The 15,518-nt window shown below is 40.9% G+C and overlaps 2 protein-coding genes across 11 annotated transcripts in view; one reads left to right on the top strand and one right to left on the bottom strand.

The window, feature by feature from the left end:
• The window catches only part of TOP2B (DNA topoisomerase II beta), a 75,250-nt gene extending 73,367 nt beyond the window's left edge, over window positions 1–1,883 (top strand). Inside the window, exon 42 of the mRNA XM_075212354.1 lies at window positions 1,357–1,883. Coding sequence (XP_075068455.1) covers window positions 1,357–1,518 — 162 coding nt within the window. The 3' untranslated portion in view covers window positions 1,519–1,883. The remainder of the gene's footprint in view (window positions 1–1,356) is intronic.
• A 43-nt stretch (window positions 1,884–1,926) lies between these two features.
• Window positions 1,927–15,518, bottom strand: part of RARB (retinoic acid receptor beta) — a 546,477-nt gene continuing 532,885 nt past the window's right edge. For all 10 annotated transcript variants that reach the window (XM_075212344.1, XM_075212345.1, XM_075212348.1 and 7 more), the window contains 2 exons: window positions 14,461–14,619; window positions 1,927–3,516 (listed from right to left, as the gene is read on the bottom strand). In XM_075212344.1, coding sequence (XP_075068445.1) covers window positions 3,308–3,516; window positions 14,461–14,619 — 368 coding nt within the window. In that variant the 3' untranslated portion in view covers window positions 1,927–3,307. The remainder of the gene's footprint in view (window positions 3,517–14,460; window positions 14,620–15,518) is intronic.

The raw sequence follows: 15,518 nt of genomic DNA, 5'->3' as shown, positions 1-15,518 counted from the left end.
TTCTGTGTCTCAATACCCACCCTCCAAGGGCTGATCATGTTAAACATTCAAAAGTGAAGTTGCCTCTTCAGTGTCTTTGGCAGAGGAGGGTGTGGACTTAGATCATGCCCACTTTATTAGGTACACCTGGTCGTCAATGCAAATATCGAAATCGCCATTCATGTGGAAGCAACTCAATGCGTGGAGTCATGGTGAAGAAGTTCAGTAGTTCAGACCAAACACCAGAAAGTGGAAGAAATGTGATCTATGTGACCGTAGAAAGATTTTTGATGCCAGGCGGGGTGGTTTGAGTATCTCAAGCTGCTGATCTCCTGGGATTTTCAAAATAAAAAACATCTAGTGAGCAGAAGTTCTGTTGTTAAAAATGCATAGTTAATGAGAAGCCAAAGGAGATGGCCAGACTGGTTCAGCTGACTGGAAGCTGACCGTAACTCAAAAAACCATGTGTTACAACAGAGGTATGCAGAAGGGCATCTCTGAATGCACAGCACATCGAACCTTGAAGTGGATGCACTACAGCAGTAGGCCAGACTAGGGTCAGCTAAGGACAGCAAACTGAGGTTACAGTGGGCACAGACTCACCAAAACTGGAGAGTTGAAGATTGGAAAACATTGAAGAAATCGAGATTCGTCAGAACAGGCAGTGATTGGATGGATCCATGTTGTTTGCGTCAAATTCTGACCTTGTCTTATATCAACTGTGCGGACTGGTGGTATAATGGTGTAAGGAATGTTTTTTAGGTCCCTTAATACCATTGTTTAAATGCTAAATCCTACTTGAGTATTGTTGCTGACCATGTGCATCCCTTTATAGCCACAGTCTACCCATCTTCTAATGGCTACTTCCAGCAAGTTCATTTGCCATGACCCAAAGCGCACACATATTTATATATAATCTTTTGTTCATATAATTTTCTCACAGTAGTCTGGGGAAGTGGCTTAGTAGGCCGGTGATGGGTATGTCATTGTGTATATCTGAAGGATGGTTTGACAGATATCTCTCAGGTTTGCTCGTAACTGGAACAGATATCATTATGGCACAGTTAAACAAAACTGTTAATATTGAAGTGCCTTTAGTACCAGGCACATGAAATAATCATGCAACATTGTCAGTTGAGATGCATGTTTGATGCTGGTAGTTGATATGCCTTTGGGCTCATTCATGTACATGGGCGTCATTTAGAATAGAAGATGATCATCGTTTACATGGATGCAGCAATGTGTAGCTCTCTGCACTCCATTAACCAAAACTACAGTCTGTTCAACAAAATAACTTGTGTGCATAAGTGATTATTACAGCGTTCAACAAAAGGATTTGCGCATTTTGACTTTCTTTTTTTTTATCCTGTGTTATAGAAGTCCAAGAAAGCAGTAATGGACAATGATTCAGACGTGGACATCTTCCCATCAGAAGTTGGCTCTGAAAGTGCGACACGACAGAGGCCTGGCCGGGCCAGGAAAGAAGTCAAATATTTTGCAGAGTCTGATGAAGAAGATGATGATTTTGTTATGTATTAGTTATGTGCCCGAAGAGCACAAAAATGTTTTCCAACAAAGTATCTTGTGTAGTCCTTTTGTCCCTCCTGTTGCAGACTTTTGTACATTGTCTTATTTTATGTGATGACGTAATTGATGTTTTTTATTATCGTGTAGGCATTTTAACATTTGTTGTTACACATACAGTTTTCTGCTCTTTTTTACTCATGAAATGTCATGTACTCTGTTCCAATTTGCCTTGTAGAAATGTTTTAGACTGCTGTGCCCAAGCACACATTTTAACTGTCCTGAGAAAATACAGAGGAGGAAAAAAATATACGAAAACAAAACACAGCAACTCTGCTTTTTGAAATGAAGACAAAACATTAAAAAAAAATGGAAAGATATTTTTTTTTGTCTTGTTTTTCTATCAAACTCATCGAAGAATACTTTGATTTAAAATAAATATATTTTATTCTTTGCCAGGAGACTCCATGGAAAAAAAGGTAAACAGTATATGAACATAGAAAGCATTGTTAAACAATCTCAATGTACAAACCGAGCCAGTGAAGAATACATCACAGACTTGCTAAAATATCCCCCAAAATTTCTACTAGTGCTTTAAATGAGACCTATGAACACTTTTTAATGTGTTAACGTCTACTGTGGTATCACCGTCACTGTGATCCAGACAGATTAAAATAATAAAATGGGTGGGCTTTGAGTGTTTTTGAAGTGTGTGGGGCAGAGGCATTTACTATAGTCATATTGTGCCAGTTAAATTGGAGAGTAGTGTAAGTTACATCTCGCTTGTATATGTTAACACTGTCGCTCAGTCCTTATTAGAGGCTTTTTCCTATGTATGGCAGGCTTAGGAAATCTGCACCTGCCACTCACAGCTTGCTTTGCCAAAATAGCTTTTCTGCCAGACCTCTGACAGCAAACACTTAATAGATTGTTGGTGAACAGAGCTATTGTGCACAGGAGAGATGTATTCTGGGGAATCATAGGGGAAACTTTTATGCAATACCCACTCATAAGTAGTGAATCCCACACAAACATTGCTCTAATGGCTTGTGAACAAGTAAACATGAAAAAATAAAAATAAACAGACAAACATTTTAACACTGGAAAGTGCCTTTGAGGCTACAGTTACTGTAGTAATGCACCTGTAAATATCATCCACCAAAACAATCACATCTGTTTGATCCACCTTGTTAAAGTGACATTGACAACTACAATGAAATGTCTTCTAACCAAACAGACAGTTACTCAGATACAAAACTGGCTTCAGATAATGTAGTGAATGTTCTTCCACAGTTTCCTCACAGGACAGAGGCGAGAATGAACGCAATGCAGTTGAGGGCATGTTATGACCTAAGTGACAGTCTTCGTTCCTCACGTGGACATGTACAACAGTCCATTCTGTTACCTTGTCTTGATCATTTCATGTATGCAAGACAGAAGGAAAGCACCAAAAACATCCAGCAGAGAGAACAGTAAATAGGTTATGTACAAAGTCAGAGCAGTCTTCAGAGATCATGCAATCTGATGATCAGAAGAGAAAATAGATTTAGATTTATTTCTTGTTCTGTAAAATGGCTGCATTAGTGTACTCTTCCTTCTAGTTTATAAGAGTCCAGCGAAGTTAAGAATGTAAACAGCAAAAGTATATAGGTTTATATAAATGGAAACCAACTTGGTCTTTTCTTACTGGGGAGGTTGAACAAGGTTTGGGTTTGCAAATCCAGCAATAGGGGAAAAGCTGCTCCTTGCTTGTCATCCCTGTGTGCATATTGTCTTGGGAATGTCTGAAGTGGAAGGTCAGTCCTTATTGCACCTGTGCACATGTGCTGACCTGCTCCTCGTCTGAGCTGGTTGAGATGCTGTGACTGCGTTCTGGCGCATTCTCACTGGGTGCATCCTCACTTGGACTGGATGCTGTTGCCTCGTGCCCCTCAGAGTTCTCCAGCATTTCCTGAATGAGAGGTGGCATTGATCCAGGTATTTCCAGCTTTAATGTGATCACACGTTCTGCTCCTAAACAAGTGGGGAACAAAGTATTTGGTTATACATAGTTTTGACTGCAAATATTGCTTCCCTTTCAATGTTTTTTGTATAGTACTTCTTTATTCCTGAATGCTTTCTCGTATGTTTTATATACACTCATTTGCATGGAGCATATTGGCTTCCTACCACCCACATACCCTTCAGCAATAACTATAGGTCACAAAAAGGCTTATTAAGAACTAGCAATAAATATGAGGATACCTCTACTGCACCCAGTCAACTTGAAGCTTCTAAAAAGTCTTTTAGAAAGATGCAAATGACTGGCGCAAATGTTTTGTTAGATCGCCTATTTTTAGGGATAAACACATGGCATTGTGGGGGTGAAGATTTGCATCAGCTAATGGGAGGACTTTAGGCAGATTGGGGGTGTTTCTTGCTAAACAGGTTTCTTTTCATGGAAATGGAGGCATAAAGAGAATTTGTGTAAAAGTCTTTGCTATGACTTATTGGGGGATGCTGGGACAATGGGGTATATAGTAGGCGGGTCTGAATTAAAGACACTTTTTACACTCAAATAATTTGAGTAGCTAGCTCCTCCCCTACTATGCCCCTCCCATCTGGAGCCATCCTCAATTTTCCTATAACAAAGCCCAGAAGAGAGGGCAGGTGTTACAATAAACAGCTTAAAGGTAAACAACAAAACCGCAATGGGAAAGGAGCACAGTGTCTCCCCAATGGAGTCCGAGATATGGATTTTAGGGTGTAAAAAAAGGAAAAAAAACACCAAACTCTTTTCTGCCATTGGGGAACACTGTAACAATGGGGACATTCCAAAGCTGCCCCTCAGGGAGGGATTGCTGTGAAGCAGTGGCTTGTAAAACTGCACCCAAAGACTGGAAAAGGTAGTCTATGGATATCTAATTTTGCCAGGGTTGCCATGTGGACTTGTCTTTTCACCTTAATGCTATCAGCACAAGATGCCAATTAGCTCATCACAGCTGACTGAATAATGAATGAATGTGTTTGTTGTATAAATAAGACAAAGGAAACATGCAGGTCATTCAGATTTCCCTATGAAAAAAATTAATTTCAAGTAAGAAACGCATTGGAATATTTACAATGATTGAACGAACCCACTGGAATTCTATTCATGTATCTAATTTTATTACCGCAGAAATTCAGCTTCACATTGAATTACTTAAGCGGAGCTGTTCCAACAATGTATCCAGTCAATTTGGATTTCCTTACATTCATGCGCATGAACTACAACCAGTCTGTGAATGAACATTAGGAAGTGGAACAGACACACAGTGTTATCTCCCAATTTACCATCTAACAGCGTACATCAGGGTTCACGTGAATGCTGGCTTGACAGGTCACCACTGCCGGCCGGTTGTCCCTAGTGCCCCTAGCTGACAGTTTACGGAGGTTTGAACTCCTGATTCCATAACTACATTCGTGTTCGGTTTTCCACCAAGTGAATGATTTGATTACAATCCACCTTCTAATATGAAGTGATGCTCTTTCAAGTCCATTTATGGTAAGTAAGTTGCTTATCGAGTGGTTCATGTGACGACATTCTATCTAATTATCTTTTCAAGTAAATGTAGGGAGTGAATAAGGGACTGGGCGCAATGGGGGAGGAGAATACCACAAGAGGATAAACAATGTTTCCTATACACTATGAGTTCTATATAGGACCAAAATCTCATTCAATTCCAGGTCATACAAATGTAACCCCTAAATGCATGAGATAATAATGTGAATAGGTTGGTATAAACTCCTCATCATTAAACACATAATTACCAAATATGCAATCCCAACATAAATTCAGGGTTACCACGGATAACCTGCATCCCATACGTAGCGGATCTATATATGCACAATATCTAGTAGATCAAAATAAACATGCCACTCGGTCTGTTTGCAGAAATAAGTCCCAATGGTGTGTAAAAAGTCTTCCAAATGTGGTTCCAATATCCCAATCAGTCTCAGAAAAATAAATAAACAGAAGCTAGTAAAATACAATCTCCATTAAGTCTTGTCACAGCAAGTAAACCAACAAACTATAAGTGGGGTAAAGTTACAGACACTTCTGGTTGGTTTATTGGAAGAAACAGAAAATCCTTAAGATTTCATTACCAAGAAGCACAATTACCACCTCTGGTAGATCACCTGCAAGGATACTAACTACTGCCATTTTGTACTAATTGTAAATTAGGTGCATGAGCATGCTTGATTTTCCACTGAAATGCAGAATGGGGTTATTTAAATGACATGGGGAGGTGAACACAGTTAAGCGGGTGTTCAATGCCCTGATGGAGGACAGCCTTCACCACCTTTGAGGATGAGGAGATCGGGTCTCATCTGTATAGGAGCTCAGCAACAAACATATATCCAACAACAAACAAAAGGATTGGAATGTAACCAAATGTTCTCTGATGAGTGTTAGTATATAAAGACAGTACGAGGACTAAACACACCCCCTGATGAAGTCACCACAGGTGACGAAACGCGTTGGGGTCTATCACATCAAAGCTTTGTCTCCCACCACGCCCCCCCGATGCTACGGGATTCCCTCTACCCCTCCATCGAGCCACGGCTGGCTAGCCGAGTTCCAACATTGCATCAGTGGTCTGTGGAATATACCCGTGACGGAGGAAAAGGCAAAGATACCTTTTAATGCACGTTTTTTAAATTAACTAATTTAAGTTTATTTTCAATATTTTCTCCAATAAATTTTAAAAGGATATATTGCACCAAGAGTTCTCCTCATCTCTCTCCCCTCTTTTTTTCATTCATGTTGCCTGCATCGGTGGTAATCGAGGGGGGAACAAGATCCAATTGAGACTGATTGGGATATTGGAACCACATTTGGAAGACTTTTACACACCATTGGGTCTTATTTCTGCAAACAGACTGAGTGGCATGTTTATTTTGATCTACTAGATAGCGTGTATATATATAGAACCGCTACGTATGGTATGCAGGTTATCCGTGGCAACCCCAAATTTATGTTGGGATTGCATATTTGGTAATTATGTGTTTAATGATGAGGAGTTTATACCAACCTATTCACACTATTCTCTCATGCATTTAGGGGTTACAACATTTGTATGACTTTCCGGATTGAAGGGTATTTTGGTCCCATATAGAACTCATAGAGTGTATAGGAAACATTGTTTATCCTAGTGTGGTATTCGCCTCCACCATTGCGCTCAGTCCCTTATTCACTCCCTACTTCTATAAATTGCTTGTTGGGAAATATCAGGCTTTCCCGCAGCATTCTTATCCCTTTCCCCAACCCCAGAAGGAGCGCTTACCGATTATTTAACTTTTTTTTTTTTTTTTAACTTCAATAGTATTTTTATTAATTTTTCAGAAATTATGGGGTACAGAAAGTAGAAAGGGATGGGGGGGGGGGGGGGGGGGAAGGAAAGGACACAAAAATAAAAAGGGGAAGGATTGAAGGGGTATTATTTAACTTTTTATCTTTTCAAGTAAGCTTTACAGCTGATATCGAATTAATTGAACAACATCTCAACAATTTCAGAAACACATGTCACCCTCTGAGTCCACTAATTCCGGTATAATCAAGTTTTGATCTGATCTAGCTTATTCGGATTCTTTGAATGTAATGTTTTTCGTATTAACATCATATGGATCAAGGTTTATCTTATAGAGATTTTTTTTATTGAGAGCACCATTTAATTATTGGCCCAGTTTAATAACTATAGTAAGGTCATTTCTTGCGCATTTTCTCTATAGATTGTTACCAAACAGTCCTATAATTGATATGAGATAATATATTCAATGGGTTCTTAGGAATGTCTATTTTATTATTTTTATGCATGTGATTTTATATTATAATTTTTTTTTCTTTATTAAAATTATATATATTATATATTTCTAATTGGCATCTGTCAGAGTTCATCTTTTGATTGTTTCCTGGGGACAGATAAGTCTATATATTTTTTAGCGCTGTACATTTTGGTTTTATTCGTGTTTCCCGTAGGGGAAGGTGGCATCCTCCCCATCTGCAGCAACTTCATTTTATTGCCTTAGCATTTTCTATTTTTATTTTGTAAATTTAGTGCGCTTTTTTTTAGGAGTATCTTTTTCCTATCAACCGTTCTCTTAATATCTGGAACACCTGCGGGAGCATGGAAATAAACAGGTATACAAGACGAAACTGCCATGGGATCGTCATTGCATCAGTGTTCCTTGCCGCTGGATCCCTGGACATTTCACAGAAGAGAGGGACCTTGAAGTTTAGGCGAAATGCCATTAGGTTGATCTCTGGCAGACCCCAACATTGAACCAGTAGAGCAAAGATGTCTGCATGACAGGACCATTCTCCCAGGTGGATCCTCTTGAAGCTGAGGTAGTTGGCCTCCCAATTTTCCACCCCTGGGATGAATAAGGCTGAGATCACTGGAACATAGTGTTTCACCCCAGGACATGATCTATGTCCTGTCCCGCATTGCCATGGCGCTGCGTGTTCCCTCCAGATGGTTCAGGTAAGCTACTGCTGTACCTTCAGGGGCCTTCCGGCCACAACCCGTTGACCTTGAGCAAGCACCCTACAGATTGCTCTGAGTTGGGTAAGGATGACTCCTGGGGAGATCGGAGGCCCTGGAACTGGAGATAACCACGCCCCAACTGAACAGACTGGCATTCGTGGTAACAAAGTCCACTCCCACGATTGAAAGAATTGACTCTGGACCGGATTTGCTCAGGGCAACCACCACGTAAGGGAGTTACGCATGGCTGTGGACAGTGTGATGATCTGCCTGTCCAGATGAAAAGTGGATTTGGACCACTTCCTATAAAAGCTTCCTCTGGAGCGGCCAGGAATGACACTTGGCGAAGGGCACAGCTTCAAACACAGACACCATGGTTCTTAAAAGTTTCATGCAGCAGAGAAGGGAATACTTCCCATTGGGCCAAAGGGTATCTGATCTTGTTTAGAAGTGAAAGAACCTTGTTCTGCGGGAGGAAAACCTTCTGACACACAGTGTTAAAGTCGAGGCCCAGAAACCGCATCTGTTCAGTAGGAATCAAAAAATGACTTGGGTAGATTTAGAATCTAGCTGTGAAATTCCAGAAACTGAGCCTTAAACAGGTCATCCAAATAAGGCACTATAGAGATGCCCCAAGAGTGCAGGAGACCGGCCATAACAGCCAACATTTTATTGAAGGAATTACAAAGCCTGGAACTAAATGTGCCTTGTGGACCGCAAAGTGGAGGGGACAGTGATGCTCTTCCCATATGGGGATGTACAGATAAGCATTCTATACATCTAGGGATGCCAGAAATACCCCTTATTAAATGGCTGTGATCACTGATCACAATGACTCCATCCGCAACCCCAGAAACCGAACCTGCTTGTTGAAAGTTTTGAGATTCAATATTGGATGAAACAAACCGTCCAGCTCTGGGACCAGAAAGATGTTGAAGTAAAACCCCAAATCTCTTTCCAGAAACTGAACTGGAGCGATTATGCCCAAGACCAGAAGGTTTTGGATAGCCAGTTTCTAGAGTCCACATGAGGGAAGACCTGTTTTGAAGAATCTGCTCTGGGAGAATGAGTTAACGAGGTCTATGACATAGCCTCAGATCACAATCCCTCAAACCCAGGCATCCAAAGTCGAAGCTCTCCACTGATCCTGAAATCTCAGCACACCGATCCCCACGCAAGAATCGTGGCGGATCAACCAGTCATGCTCTGATTTTGTCTGGTGGCTTGAGCGCCCTTAGTGGCAACTAATTCTTCCTGTCAGGTTTCTGCCAGGCCTCAGCCACCAACTCAAAGTTGAGGAGACCGAGGTAAAAAAACTCTGCTTCTTCTCCTTATTAAAAAGGAAGAAGACAGAAGAATCCATAACTTTGGGTTCTGCAAACCCCAAGGTTTGTCTAACGCCCAGGATTAAATCCTGAACACTCTATAGTGTAGAGGATACCTCTAAATTACAAGCATCCTCCCCCTCAGATTCCTGAATCCACTCCCTATCTTCATCAAAAGAAAGATAAGATTCAGAAATAGTAAATAGGGCACTAAGAAGGTGATCCAATGAGGAAACAGCCCTTGCAAGATTCTTAGTGGACTCAGCTAGATTCAACTAAGCCAAACCTCCCTCAGCCTGGAAAGCCTCACTCGTAGACTGTGAAGGTGGAATGTGTGGTGCGTTTACAGAATAAGAGTCACATGCCTCTTTGGACTGAGACATTACCAAGCGAGTCTTGATATGGAAGATGCCAGTCACTTAGCCCAAGCCAGTTATTCTAAGACCGCCGATGCAGTTGTGGGGCAAACGCTGTTCACAGAACTCCGCCTTACACATTGCACACAGAGCATCTGGGTCAGACTGTCCACAAGATAATTTAACAATATGTTTGGCAGAGGTATAGTGTTGAACAGACTTTCCAGCGGACCCTTTAGTCTTGGAAGGCCCTTTTGCAGTCATGATTACAGAAACTATAAATACACACCAGAAAATAATGTAAGGAAATGAGACCTCATCTACTATAACACTATTAAGCCAGAATAAGGTGTTAAGTTAACTATAGGTCAATCCAGATCCTGCTTAAAAAGATAATGGGACATGCCAAACATGCTAAGACAAAAGAGAATGTCAGAGGGACTACAATAATATATATATATATATATATATATATATATATATATATATATATATATATATATATATATATATATGTATATATATATATATATATATATTTATTTAGTAGCCCACTAGATAACGACTGAAGATGGCACCAGATAAGGAAGACCCAGAGCAGGAAACTACTGCAGCAATGCTGAGGAAGGAATGGGCGTTCCCCGCTGAGGGGAAAGCCACCAAGGTGAATAGGTCATGCCCCCATGGGAGAATCACATTCTTAGGGGCCTATTTATTAAACCTAATTTTCATGTCAATTCCCCAAAAACTGCTGTTTTCGGGGAATAGACACCAATTGAAGTATTTGCCTCATCTATTAACAGTGCATCGAAGCAGATATCATAGATATCTGCTGCTTTGCACTTTTTTTCGTAATACATAGCAGTCCCTATAGATGTCTATGGGGACTGCTATGTACCGCAATTTAACAATGAATGGAAATGCTTTAACACATACGGTAATGTACAGCAGCTCAGGCTGCCGTACATTACCGTTTCTGCCATTTTCAGCACTGTTCAGCTCTTCTCCGAAGAGCAGAGCTTTACAGCTCGTGTGGAGGGATCACATGATCCCTCCCTGTCACACTCCGCTCTCTGCAACACTGAAGTGCAGTGAAATTTTTAGATGGAGCATGCGCACAAGACTTCTATGGATCGCACAGCAGCTGAGGGAACGAAGAGGCAGTGAAAAGGTAAGTTTTTAACTTCACAGGACCAGCAGTTTTTTGTGACTACTGTTCCTGTGGAGATTTTTTAATAAATATGAGAAATAGTTCAATCCTTATCAATGCGAGAAGGATTGAAAACTATTTTTCATTTTATGCGGCTGTTCATAAATGTGCCCCTTAGACTGATCGCTATAGCTAATTTGTTCCAGCTCCAAGCAGTGTTCTCTTCTGAAACACTGCCTTCATCTGGCCCGTTACTTGACATCTGCCGATATTGTTCTCTCCAGCATGGAGACCTGTGTCGGCTGTCCTACCCCTCCGTGGCCACAATGCTGCACACATGTGACAGCCTCAGCGTACCACCAAAGCTGTACTCTGCTCCACGGAGATCTGTTTCAGTGGTCGTCCCCAGCTCGAGTCTCTGCACGTTGCTAGGGGATGCACTTACAGCCGTCGGAGGTACGTGTGAGTAGTGCAACACCTAGAAACTAGCACGCACTGCTGGAACATGAAAGGAGCTGACAACTGTCGAGGAGAGGGAAGCCTGAGCGGTAACTTTCGGGGACCCAGGGTCAAGGCAGCCGACGGGCACTTCATGCCCTGGGAGGCATCCCCAATCAGACGCACAGTGAGAAAAAAATAAAAGTAAGAATAAAACACCCTATGGCACTTTACAAAAACTGAGAATGGATCCAGATGAGAGTGGGGTGGTAAGGGAGGAGGAGCTCGCTCCCTCCCCCTTCCCCTCAAATAATAAAATTATGATATCCCTTTGCGATTAATGTAACGCATTAAAGCAGCTCAATAGTGTTGCCTATTAAAAGAAACCATTTAAATAAATTAGGGGTGGGGTAATGTTGGTTGGGCTTTGTAGTGGATGTACAAATATGAGCACATCACCCTTTTACGGTGGTGCATCCGCAGAGCTTGAAGCTGCCGTGCACCTGTAAATGGCCTTGTGCAATGAGGTGCACTAATAAAAACACAAAAAGGCAGGCGGACCACATTTTGTGTGGTTTGTATATGACCCTGTGTTTCTTATGTTGTAGCTCCAGCTTACATACACGTTGCAAAGACCACGTTTGGAGAGAAGGCTCATGGATCTGTGTAGGCTTCTGGTGCACTAACGCTTTATTTAAATCCAAAAATGTAAACATATTTTCCCACTCTAATTTTAAAAAGCAGGAGGATTATCACTTCAGAATATAATGTTTATTTTTGTTTTCTTCTTAATATCCCCTTTAAAAAAAAACATCAGACTACAAATTTGCAAATCACAACTTTCCCAGTAATGTCTGTTTCACATCAGTCGCTGTACACAAGTCATTTTTTAAAGTGGATCAAATCCCAAGGAAAACGTATTTGACTGAATAGAGATTGCACTTTTCATTTTTTTAAAACATTTCTTTAGTTAACTAAAATGCTCTGAACAAAAACCCAGCCCCATCTAAAATAACATCTGAAAACATATTTATATAGTCAGGTGTAACGATTAATTTAAAATAGGGTAAATAACTAAATGAAAATTAAAAAAAGGGCAGATTAATAATATACTCACAGGGATATCAAAGTGTCTCTTGCCTCTAAAACAGGGGAAACACTGTAAACCCCTCTTTTCAACAATAAAACTAATAACTAAAACCAAAAGGTTTCAAGACTTATTCAACAATAAATACTAGCATAAAACACATGTATAGTTAATCATACGCTTATGATCTTAATATAGCTTAAAAACAAATAAATATGGCTTAAAACTTAATCATAAGCATCATCTTAACAGAACTTGCATTGGGAAACAAAATCCAATATCATATTGCACTGGGAGAAAACCCAATGATAACTGCGGCAGTACAAAAGCGATTATCTGAATCCGATCAGAATCTTGCAGCCATTTACCCAACCTGGGAACGGAAATCCGTAAGGCAACCAAGAAATCCGGAAAATAGTAATCCTATGGTCTATATAACCAAATCTCACCCAAAGTGACTAAATAGGTGGATGCAGCATGGTATTCACCTGTTCATTCATTTATTGAATAAATTAGTTTAATTATAGCTGTGTATTTGCACCTCTTGTAAGCTTTTGGTTTTAATTTTTAACCTTTGAAAACAAATTGTCCAAGGCCTTGCGTTAAATCTGGCCATATGATGTAATAAAGCCATAAAAAAAAGAGGATTTCATGGCACAGGTAGACGAGCCTACACATGTGTGCGGCACTTCATAGGAAAGGTAGGATTTTTTTTGTGTGAGTCAATAAGGTACGTTATACTAATATGCCTACATTTCATACGAATGTTTAGCCAGAGCTTATGCTGCTTTCCAAATGGAACACAAAGAAGAAAGAGGCTCTGACAATTCTGCGGGCATCGGGATTACTGATCACACAGTGTCGTGTCTGATGTTACCACGAGCAACAGTGGAATCCACCGGTCAGAGCAGATGATACTGCCGCCTGTGTGAACAGAAGAGTCGTGCAGGCACTGCGTCAGTGATCGTGACGCACAGGGCCCTCTTAACAACATTTTGGGCCCCCGGGCAAAGCCGTGCACCAGGGCCCCTATATATATATATATATATATAAAAAAAAATATATATATATTATATATATGGGCCCTGCAGCCCAGGGGGGCCCGTCAGAGGCAGCGCAAGAAAAAAAATAAACCTGAAAAATAAAAAAAAAAGATGAAAATACTTACCTTGAGGTCAGCTGGCGATCCGGCTCCCTCCCTGGTCTCCTCCTCCGTCGCACTCCACAATGGATGTTGGGCTGGCGTGATGACGTCCCGCCCGACATGTACTTCGAGCGCCGCACGGAGGAGTAGACCAGAGAGGGAGCCGGATCGCCAGCTGACCGCAAGGTAAGTTTTTTAATTATTTTTTTTTCAGGTTTATTTTTTTTCTTGCGCTGCCTCCGACGGGCCCCCCTGGGCTGCAGGGCCCCCGGGCACCTGCCCATTGTGCCCAATGGGAAAGACGGCCCTGGTGACGCAAGCAGGATTTTGAGCTTGAATTGAATTACGCTGGAACTTGAAGAAGTTCTGGCAAAACAATCATTTACATAGTGTGGAGAAAGTATTTCTGGAATGGTTTTATTCATTTTTATTGCATTTGTTTTGGTAATGCTTAAACTGTTCTGGGGCAGCTGTTTTGAGAAAGTTAAAGGGCTATGTTGAAGCGCACCTGTCATGTACCACAGCAAGCTTTTTTCTATAGTTATGCCAATTCAGCCCAGGGGTAGTGGCAGATCAATTCACTGGTTCCAAGAAAACCGATCAGCTGCATTGTCGTGACTATTGGTTCAGCTCAGAAAATGATTGCCTCATGTGTGCTAGGTGACAGTACACTTTATTTATAGAATATACGCCTTCATTAAACATCATAGTTTGTATTTTGAAGTTTGGCAAGTGCTGCAAGAAGCTATTATTACACTCAAAAGCAATGTATTAGCAGAAAGAATGTTGACCCTGAATTGAAAGGTATATATAATCTGTACATTAGCCTATATCCATTGCTTCTATAGGGTAAAAACATTGCCTGCCCAGAAAACAAACACAGCTTGGCTGGAATGATCATATTACTCCGCTGCCACCGCCCATGTGACTGCAACAACAATGTAATCTTACCTTTTGCACTGATGCTGCGAAGATCTGTGATCTTCATTAAAATCTTTGGAAACATGTGGGGCTTGTTGGGTCTTCTCTTCCTGATATAAATCTTCAGTGCTTCCAGTAACGGCTCCTGCAGCTTATCTACTTTTGCCGGTTCTTCAAGGTCCTGACGGTCTAGATTAATAAACAGAAAATGTGACATGTTTGACATAGAATATATGAGATTTTACCATTTTACATTTCCTGCCGTTCGGGTCACATACAGGCATACCAGTAGATGGCAGCAGTCTGCAAGCCCCAAATAGAAACCGCACCATCTGGATGAACAAATTGTTGTGCTGCATTAGGAGGAGAGAGCTATATTTGGCCTGCTGACATCTGAGTGCCTTTCACGTCCAATTCTTTACAACAATATTGCTTGGATGCCTGTTACTACAGATACTCATTCACTGCAACATACACTATTCTCCCTTGATAGAACTTATTTTTACTGGATCAATTTCTATATATTATATATGGGGTACTCAAGGTTGTTGTAAGAGCTTTAATACATTACGTGCAGCCAAGCATGCTGGCACAAGTGGCACAGGGAATGAGCGCTGATTGTCTCTCATCCGTAACTCAGAAAACAGTCCTTGTTGATGCTTTCAACGTCTCTGGTACAGGAGCAGCCCCTGATATAAGCCTAATGGGGCAGTCTCTGCTTGCAGACTGCGTGACAGACATACCTGACAGAGCCCATAGCTGATACATAAGTATTATACTTATAGGCAGACATTTACTATGGCAGAACCTGAATGCACCAAATAACAAATTAATGACTACAGTTACAGTACAGGGCAAGGTGTCCAATGTTGGCTTCTGTCAGCTACCTTGATGCTTGCATGTAAATGATCAATTATCATTATATTTCTGCCTTCCATCTGTGTTTTTCAGCCATGTTATTTATTTTATCAACCTTTTTGCATTTTGCGGCTTCTCTCTGCATTGGTTAGAAAGCAACTTTGTGCCGTAGCCAAGGGAACAACAACATCATCTCTATCTACTGATATAAATACATAACTGAAAAGCAC

The sequence above is a fragment of the Mixophyes fleayi genome, chromosome 5 (genome assembly GCF_038048845.1).
Source record: "Mixophyes fleayi isolate aMixFle1 chromosome 5, aMixFle1.hap1, whole genome shotgun sequence".
Taxonomy (NCBI): Eukaryota; Metazoa; Chordata; class Amphibia; order Anura; family Limnodynastidae; genus Mixophyes; species Mixophyes fleayi.
Note: the sequence above shows the minus strand (reverse complement) of the source record. Positions and strands in the feature narration are given on the sequence as shown.